Source organism: Stegodyphus dumicola, chromosome 12 (assembly GCF_044657685.1).
Source record: "Stegodyphus dumicola isolate Sdum_Otavi_A_Nest chromosome 12, ASM4465768v1".
NCBI classification, from domain to species: Eukaryota; Metazoa; Arthropoda; class Arachnida; order Araneae; family Eresidae; genus Stegodyphus; species Stegodyphus dumicola.
In genome coordinates, this window is record NC_140779.1 from 13,223,546 (window position 1) to 13,233,732 (window position 10,187).

Below are 10,187 nucleotides of genomic sequence, written 5' to 3' on the forward strand. Positions count from 1 at the left end.
TGATACGGAGTAGCAGTGAGAACAAAGTGGCTGTAAGATGTTGGAGATGTGGTTCTGAAGGTCACCTACGACGGCATTGCAGAACACCCCAGGGCACGGATAATAAAACGGATGAGTTGACAAGACCAGTGAATGCTTTAAGACGGAATAGTGGTGAAACGAAACCGACTCTAAAGTGCTGGAATTGCGGTGTTGAAGGCCACCTACGAAGGAACTGCAGAACTCCCCAGAGCACGGAAAATAAGGCATACGATTTAAGCAGACAATTAAATGCCACGGGAAGGAAAAAGACTGACAAGAAACCAAAGTGCTGGAACTGTGGAGCTGAAGGCCACGTACGAAAGAATTGCAGAACACCCCAGAGTACGAAAATTGAGACAATTTCTGAGCAACGACGCAGGAAACAAATTAATGACCATATCAAGGAACGGAGGTTGCCAGATAATGAAAAACCCTGTTTTAAAGCGCTTAAGATCTCTATAGTGAGTGGCAACAATAACGGACTGTCCATCAATGGGAATATCGATGGAGTTCCTTGCAATATGATCATTGACACAGGAGCTAATGTTACCATCATTAGGAAAGATTTAGCTGAGCATTTTAAAGATAAACTTATTTGGATGCCATCCTGTGTTACCCTTCAGACTGCGTCTGGTGACAAGATCGACATAACTGGGAAGTTAAACGTAAACATCACGTTTGGAAGTGTCGCCTACCATCACACGGCATATGTGGCGGATATTACAGATCCATGCATACTCGGATTGGACTTTTTAAGGAAATACAATTTTTCCTTAGATTTCCAAAACAATAAGCTGCTTTCAGCATCTGATGGCATGACTATCCATCCTCAAAAGGGATCCTCGCCTGGAAATGTCGACGCCTTGTCCGAAAGATCGAGCTCGGGAAGCTCGGGAAGCTGCCGAAATCATACCAGGGTCGAAAAGAAACGCAAGACTACCAGCTATTCTCCATCTCAGAAGCTCTTCGGTCAAGACCTTCGTCTGCCTTGTGACCGCCTGTTTAGTCGCCCTGCGGATGCGCCTTCATCGCCTGAGGAACACATCCAAGATGCCCAGCCCCGGTTTGAGAGGATGCATCGTTCTGCACAAAAGCGAGTCAACTTGGCGACGGAGAAGATGAAGACCAGATGCGACACAAGAGCTACTAGACATAGATCCAACAAAGGAGACAAGGTGTGGTTGTGGAACCCGATTCAACGGTAAGGACTGAGTCCTAAATTACAGTCACCTTCGGATGGTCCATATACAGTGCTGAACACGAATGACGTCGTGGTTCGGATCCGTGAGTCTTCGAACTCTTACGACAGGTTAGCTTATTACTATGGCCATAGTACGTAATGTAAATAATTGTAAATAGTGTAAGACCATGGTCCTTTTTGCTTCTAAATGTGTATTTAGTAATTGATTTGTATTTTGCATTTGATTTGTATTTTGTATTTGATTTGTTTTATTTATTGCATTTATTGTTCATGTTGTTTATTATTGTAATGTAATGCTTATTATTGCATTCATGCTTTAGTTGTAAGTTTAGCTTCCTGTCCAGGGATTGTACTGCCCGGGACGTGCAGTCCTTGGGAAGGGGGCAGTGTTACGAATTTGGTATTTAAAAAGCTAATGTTAGTTCAATTATAAATTAAATGATTTTATTTCTCGCGCAGTGCAGCGCGTGACGAATATTAAAAGAAAGCTAAGCCGGAAAAATTAAAAATACAAGAGCACGTGCGTTAAATAAATAAATATCTCTTTTTGATTTCGAGAAAGTACTGGAAAATTCTAGCGCGTGATTTTAAAATCTTATAAAAGGAGGAAAACATCTCAGTTTGTTGTAGTTGCTTAGTTTGTTGTTGTTTAGAAAACTGCCGTTGTTGATTATAGCGAATTCGTGGATTAGCGTTCTTTAGCTGTTTTGAATTACATTCTATTGTACATTTAAGTAGTTAAAAGATAACTACTGTGAGATATTGTGATACTGCATGATAATTTGAGAAAATTTAAGCATTTCTGTTGTGATAATAATAAATTTTTGTTCATTTTTCATCGGACTTGTGCATTCATTTCATAACGAACCCGTACGCACACAACAATATGTTGATCATTCAATTTATGAGCAAACATAGCTCAAAATTAACATGCCATTACCCTTATTTTTCAACCAAGTTGGTAACCTGATATTTGAATGATGTTTAATCAATATGGATAACTTAATTTTAGTGAACTTAACAAAATACATGCTTTTTAATTAACCTTCCAGTGGGCGCGCGTATGTGTGACATACACTAGATTTTAATTTTGAATTTTTTTCGTAGACCAGAAGGCGCTATGACCACGTGTTCTTGGCTATTCTCTCCTCTTCGTTTGTCCTTCTTTCAGTCGTCTGCTGGATTTCAAGGGATTAATGCGAATCTGCAGATTTACTATTTGTATTCCAGACATACGCACGACCATTGAAGTAAGTTTTTGCTATATCTAATTTCCTTTTTTATTATAGAAAATCTTTATTCTTTTACATCTAAATCTTATGATTTTGTATAATTTGTGTGCATAATTACTTTTAATAATAAAATAGAAGCACTGTATGCGTCACATACGCGCGACCATGTACGATACTTTTGTTCTTTTCTTTTCAGTTATGGCGAATAAAAGTAAAATACTCGACATGAATTATCCGAAGGATCTTGAGATTATAAGAAATATGCTTTTATGTGACAGTGATGACGATGAGGACATTATTTTAGATGAAAGCATTACAGATGAAGAAGAGCGAATTTCAGAAAAAGGTGATTCAGAATCGGAAATTAGTGCAGAGGGCAATTCTGAAGAGGGAAATAATGATGATAATTCTTCCGAAATGTATATATCTCATCAAATGAAAAACAGAAAAGTCATTGATTCTTGGACATGGCATAAAAAGAGAACTAAACGAGCGCCTCGTAACATATGTGTTCATGTTTCTGGAGTCATCGGTGAAGCTAAATAGCTAACAGATATTTTGGATATATGTAAATGCCTCTTTACTGATAGTTTGATAGAAATCATCGCTGAAGATACGAATAAGTTTATTTCTTCTGTGAAGTCTAATTATTCTCGTATAAGAGACAGCAGAGAAACGAATGGGCAGAAATAAGCTCTTTTGGGCTTACTTTACTTAGCCGGTATTTATCATGGTCACAGAATTCTGGAATCTTGAGGAACTGTGGAAATGGAGGAATTTAAAGTAGTAATGAACTTGAAGAGATTTTTGTTTTTACTAAGAGCTTTACGGTTTGATGACATAAACACAAGAGCAGAACGAAGAGAAGTCGACCACTTGGCTCCAATAAGAAACATTTTTGAAAAGTTTGTCTCTAATTGCCAGAAGTGCTATTCACTTGGAGAGAATGTCACAACCGATGAGAAATTAGAAGGATTTTGAGGAAGATGTGGTTTCATTCAATACATTCCCCCAAAAAACCGAACAAATATGGCATAAAAATTTATGCCATGGTAGACACTCGTATGTTTTACACATACAATATGGGCATTTATGCTGGAACGCAGCCAGATTGTCTCTTTACGTAAGCAATAAACCACAAAATGTTGTAAAAAGGTTGACAGAACCCATTGATAACACTGGAAGAAATGTAACCACAGACAAATGGTTTTCAAGTTTTGAGTTAGTACGAGAAATAGATGAAAAAAATTGTCATTTGTAGGTACTTTGAAAAACAATAAACCTCAAATTCCGGATCAGTTCAACCTGACGAAAACTCGGGAACCCAATATGAGTCTTTTTGGATTTAGAAAAAATATGTCACTTCTCTCCTATGTACCCAAACATTATAGAAACGTCATATTGATTTCAAATCTTCATGATGACGTAGCAATAGATGAAAATACCCAAGACCAAAAAAAGCCTGAGATTATCACATTTTACAATCGTACCAAAGGAGGTGTGGATACAGTGGATAAACTCTGTGCTTCCTACAATGTTGCCAGGAACACCAGGCGTTGGCCTCTTGTAATTTTCTTCTCTATGCTGAATATAGCAGCAATCAATAGCTACATAATTCATTCAACGAATAATAGTGAAAAATTACTTAGAAGATAATATCTGCGAAAGCTGGCAAATGCTCTTGTGAAGGAAAACGTTGAAAGAAGAATACCTAACTCTCTTCAAAGTGAGCTGAAATTTAAATCGTTGAAACGAAAAGCAGAATTAGCTATCGTTGAAGAAATGACTTCAGGAAAAAAAAAGATGCAAACCCTGCCAAAATGACAAGCATACTAGAATTACGAGGTTCAGCTGCGAGATTTGCTTAAAATTCATTTGTCTAGAGCACTGTAAACATATTTGTTCAGACTGCACCGATGTAATAAAGTGACTATGAAATTGATTTGTTATGTAATATTTAATGTGTTTTTTCACTTACTGATTAAAAATATAAAAGTTCAGTTGAAATATTGGCAGTTTAATTTTTTTTTACTTTCAAGTTAGTTTGATAAGTCTTTAGTCCATTTTATATTTTTTTTTTTTTTTTTTTTTTTTTTTTTTTGCTTTATACTTATTTTATTTTCCTTAATTTAAAGTTAATATTGTTTAACTCAATTGTACTTATTAACATTTAACTATTTACAAAATAATTTTAATATTTTTGCTCTGGAAAATTTATTTTTTATAATAGCGTATCTAAGAAATATGCGCGACCTTTCTTGTTGGTGCAGAAGGCGCGCCCGCTGGAAGGTTAATGAAATAACTGCAATTTAACCCTTTGCGACACGCATATTTAAAATATATTTTAATCTTTAAAAAAATGCCTTAGAATAAGTCAGATGGACTTACTTAAGTGCCTTTAAGGCTTGAAAAAAATTCTGCGCTTTTATTTTTTACGGGGGAAGGTGGGATACCATTTGTCCCACCATGCAACTAGCACATGTCTTATAGCATATTGGTGTATAGCAGGGGAAAAAAATCATATGTGGAATGAATAAACAAAATAAAGCGTGCATTCTAAAATATTCATAATAAACACACTAAAATGCATTTTGTACTTATTGCATATATGCATGACTTGTAAAATTTTGAATATGCACATTTTGCATATATATATTTAATATTTTTAAATTTTAAGAACAAAAGAAAATATTTTCTTGAATATTATTTTAAGATTAAAATTTGATACACGTACAAATGATACTAAATAAAATATTGAAATTGGCACTTGATTCAAAAACATTTATATATGATTAAAACTGAAAAACAGTCATTTTTCATGAAACTTTGAAAAACATGTTGTTTCATTCTTTTGTAAGCATAGAGGCACTTCAAATGTTTCACATATCCAAAATGTTCGTCGTTCTTCTTTCGATGTGCTGCGATATGCCCATCTTTCTCCTGCTCGTTCACTTTGGCATGTGACTTACATTTTTTAGTCTCTTTTCTGGTTGTACGAACGGGTTTTTTAGTTTTTATTTGAACTGGGGATTTCAGTTTTTTTTTTTTGCTCTTTCTTGCCTGCAAGTGCCATTAGACCTTCTATAACTGAGAGAAGAAAATCTTTCATTGTGTTTACATCATGATCGGGTTCGCGAACAAACTTAAATAGAATAAATGCGTTTACTATACTCTCCTCTAAAAAGTAAAAAAAAAAAAATCATGTGCCACCATTTCTTGCTTTTGTGGTCTATTTCATATAGTCCTTTCAGTTGCTCAATCAGTCGACATATCCTATGTTCTTATTATATGAAATAATGCTGTTTGGATGCAGTACTTTTTTTGTCTTTCCATCTCGTTCTTTTCTATTAATTTCTTTCATTTGAGTTGCCTTTTCCAAGCAAGACAGGATAGAAACGGATCTTTTATCCTTCCATTTTATGCAATAAATTGAATCATCTCTAAGTGAAAAGTCTATATATTTTCTTGACATAAATTTGTGGGTAGATACTTCCGATTCATATTTACAGTGCCACATGCATAGATGGCAGCCACACGCATAGATGGGTCTGTGTCTTTAAAAAGCGAAACAAATTATAACTACTTTCCTTTCTTCTTCAGCAATAACTTCAACCTCATTTATTCTCTCTTGGATTTCAATTTCATCTGAATCAGAACTGACATCTGAAGCATTTGAGTCGCAATCGGATGGCAATTCAGCAAAAAGATCCGAAGCTTCCTGTGTTGTTAATTTTTTTCTAGACATTTTAACACATCAGAGCATACAACGGATGTAAAAGCGCGCGCAATCACGAAAAACGTAGATGCAAAAAGAAAAGAAAAAATAATCGTGAGTGCTGCCATCTATTGAGCGGAAATTCAAGTGTGTGGTGGGACAAATTTTAACCCACTTATTTCAACTGCAAAATTAATGTTATAAAATATTGAATCCAATTAAGATTTTTGAAAATAAAATACCTTTGAATATTAAAAAGAATCATGCATATCCTAAATTGTATACCAAAATGTTTAAAATATTGTAAAATGCGAGATACATGGATATCACTTTTGTGATCCTATTTTGAATATTTTTTGCTTATAAACTGAAGCCCTGGTATAGTAGTGACATCTACTGAGAAAAATAATAACTAAAATAGATTATTTTTAAAAGATTAGAAAATTTCTAACGGAAATTGCTAACTGAGAAAATAAATATTAATTAGGTGGGACATATATTGACCCACCATGCCGCAAAGGGTTAAAATGAATGAAACTGCAGATTTTGAACACCTTTTGTTACTTGTTGGTTTTCTCAGCAATCACATTGCCAACGCAAAAAAAAAAAAAAGGCCAAGTTTTAGCACCAGAAGTAGATTTGAAATAACTATAACAAACTGCTGATTTGAATTGATAAAAATACAACTTTTTTACAAAAAGTTCATTTTTCTGAAATTGTATAAAATTAATAATGAAAAGATTCTTACTGATTTTTAATATATACATAATTTCCTTAGTTATGTATCTGCAAAGAAAGCTTCTTTAAACCTTATATGTATTCAAAGAATTCTCATAATCATGACTTTACACACAAAATTATATTTTAAACTCTGAAGAAATGACTGAAACAAAAATCAAAGGATATTCCTAAATTTATCTCCAAAATAAGTGAAATTTAACAAATCAAGAGATATTTCCACTGTAAATTTTAAAATATAAACTTTGGAAAAAATGTTTCACATTGGAATTTCAAAATTAGAAAATTATTTAAAAAATTCACTGCTTTAGCAGATGCACATTATATATACAATTTCTACAATACATGAAGACATATCCTCAAACGTTTTTGACTTTAGAAAAGAGAACTTTCAGTTCATGATAAAGTGATTTTCCTGAATGTATTTTAGGGGCAGATATTAAACCACATACTTATATATGCAAAGACTACTATGCTGTTAAACTTAATCAAAATTTATCGATTTATATATTTTGTAACTTTTTGTTATCAACTACAAAAATGTTTATATCATGAAGTTCAGATATCTTAAATATTTTTAAATTATATGAATTGGAATAACAAACTTTTTCTCCTTTTTCAGTTTTTCTCAGTTTAATTTCATTTAAATTAAGGATTATATCTAATTTCAAGATGCACCAAAAGGATAAAGTATAAGTTTTTATTTGCTAGATAAGATGACTTTAACGATGAAATTGTATTTTCCAAATATCATTTAAAAAATATAAATGTCCAGTATTCCCCCCTACCCCAGAATTAATTTTCCAATTGCTTAGTTTTTCAAAGAAAATTGACTTACTTAAGTCAAAATTCTTATCTCCAAATACCTATAAAGGTAATTCTTCAGATTAATATAAATGAAATAATTACATTTAACAGAGTGGTTGAGATACATAAAAGCCTAACATATGTATAAATCTCATACCACTAACTTCAACAATAGTTACAATAAGTTACAATAAGTAACAATGTACACTAACTTCATAACCAAATACAACAGGGAAGGACAAATTTCAAGACCTCCAATTCCAAAATGCTGTAAGCTTAATACACACTCTAAATTATACGAAAATATTAAACACAGCCAGGGGCATAACTAGAGGGGGGCAAGGGAGGGACATCTGTCCCCGGGCGCAGAATCCAAAGGCTGCCAAACTGATGTTATGACATTTTAGAAATAAACGTTTTCCATCTTTGGCAAGCAGTAGGGGGCACGAAATCTTCAGTTGTCCCTGGGCGCTGAAAACCCTAGCTACGACTCTGAACACAGCATGTTAACATTTTAATGCTCAATATATATAACATTTCCTATACAGAAATTTATATGAAAATTAACAGCAGATGAAATTACAGGACTATTTAAGTGAAAATATCATTTACAGCTTCACATATATGTATTTTCTACACATGCTTTATTCAGTTAACACATTGAAAAACTGAATTTTTTCAGTTGATTATTTCAGCCATAATAAAGTACAAAGATAGAGAGGGATCTGGAGATACCTTTCACAAAGGTCTTGGTTTACTAAACATATGATTCTAGAAGAAGACTTATGCATTTATTTCTGATAGGAAGAAAGAAAAACTACTTCGTTTGAAATTTTATCTAATTACAGAAAAATCAAAAGAAATTTAAAAATTAGAATGCGATTATCTCACACAAATTCAATACCAGAATTTGGATTTTTTTTATTAATTATTTTTACATTTATTTTCTAAAATATTACATGATTTTACTAATTTTATTATATTTACATGTTGTCAAACATACAGATATGCTTGTAATATTTTACACCTGAAAGCTCATATTTTTAAATCTCCACATATTATACCTGAATTAAAATGCATTAACGCTAACACTTGTTAGATTCCGCATTTATAATAAAGGCTTCGTTAAATTATTCAAACAAAGCATATGAAATAATCAACTATACCGTAATTTTTAATACTGTTTCAACGATTAAATTATATAGCAAACAATTCCTCAACTTTTAGAATAATAGTAAACTTTTTACAAATAATAGGAAAAATAATAAATAAAACAAAAATTATGAAGTACGTAATTTACATAGAAATGAAAATATATTAAAAGCATCTTGAAAGGCTGTGTTTAGAAATTATTAAACAGCACATATCTAAGCATTAAATATGATACACATAATTCACAAAGAACAAAAACAACTCACTGAAAGTGATACATGTGAAAAGAATCTCCATTTCTTTACATTGGACACATATACAAACTTCCAAACACTTACTCATGAGTAAACTTATTGACAGATTTAAAAAATTAAAAATAAATGTTTAAAAGTGCAATGTTATATTTAAGGTAATTCGCAAAATTTTATAAGAGATAATATCTAAATAATATTACAGAAGTTTTAAACGTACCTGCCCATCTCCCATACCTTGTCAAGTTTACTCGCCTGAAGTGAGCTAACACATGAGTTCGCAAACCTTGCAAAATGTTCCAAGTCAAAGAAAAAGCTGTTTTGCTAACATATATTAATCCAATAATGGAAAGTATATCTTCAATAACTCTAGCATTGCGATTTATTCCTTGGAATAAGAAAGAAAACTGATCGACACTTGCCATAACTTTTCGTTTACTGACAGCCGTACCCACGTCGCTCATTTTCTTATGCTTTTTTGATGCGGAAGTACTCAGCCGGATATTACGTTTGTTTATATTCTGTTTTCTTCTTCAAGATAGTTTCGGTATGTTTGTTGTCTCCCCCCAGTCATATTTTACCAGTGTGTCTTTTGGTGGCTTTCTAATTAATTATAGTTCTATTGTCAAAATTATATCTGAATTACAATTTTGGAAAAAAAAAATATCAGTAAATCTATGTAGACATGTCAAAAACATTTTTAGCGAATCAATACACTTTCTATTGACAGGTCGATAAAAAGGACTGGATTAGATTTATTAAATTATGGCAAAGAATTTAAAGGTAAACTGACTATGTTTCCGTGAATCAAAAAAGGGACCCTGAGGGTTTCACAAATGGAAGGACCGTCGCTAATTGTGATAACCCCTTTAGTCGTTCTGGTTCTTTATTTCACACAAAGACATCATTCAAGATATCTGCAGCTGGAGTAAGATTTTCCGATCACACGTATAGTTCCACAATCCTCCTTCATTGAGTTCTCTTTCCGTTGATTTGGCATCGTATCTCGTCTTTATGTTCTCAGTGACTGTATTGATCCTTCCTCTGAGAAACCAATGGACGTTTCTTAA

General features: G+C 32.8%; 1 protein-coding gene across 1 annotated transcript in view; it reads right to left on the minus strand.

The window, feature by feature from the left end:
• The window catches only part of LOC118196851 (hydroxysteroid dehydrogenase-like protein 1), a 48,172-nt gene extending 38,564 nt beyond the window's left edge, over positions 1-9,608 (minus strand). The window contains exon 1 of the mRNA XM_085827481.1: positions 9,338-9,608. Within this exon, the coding sequence (XP_085683607.1) occupies positions 9,338-9,581 (244 nt within the window). The 5' untranslated portion in view covers positions 9,582-9,608. The remainder of the gene's footprint in view (positions 1-9,337) is intronic.
• Positions 9,609-10,187: the final 579 nt, after the last annotated feature.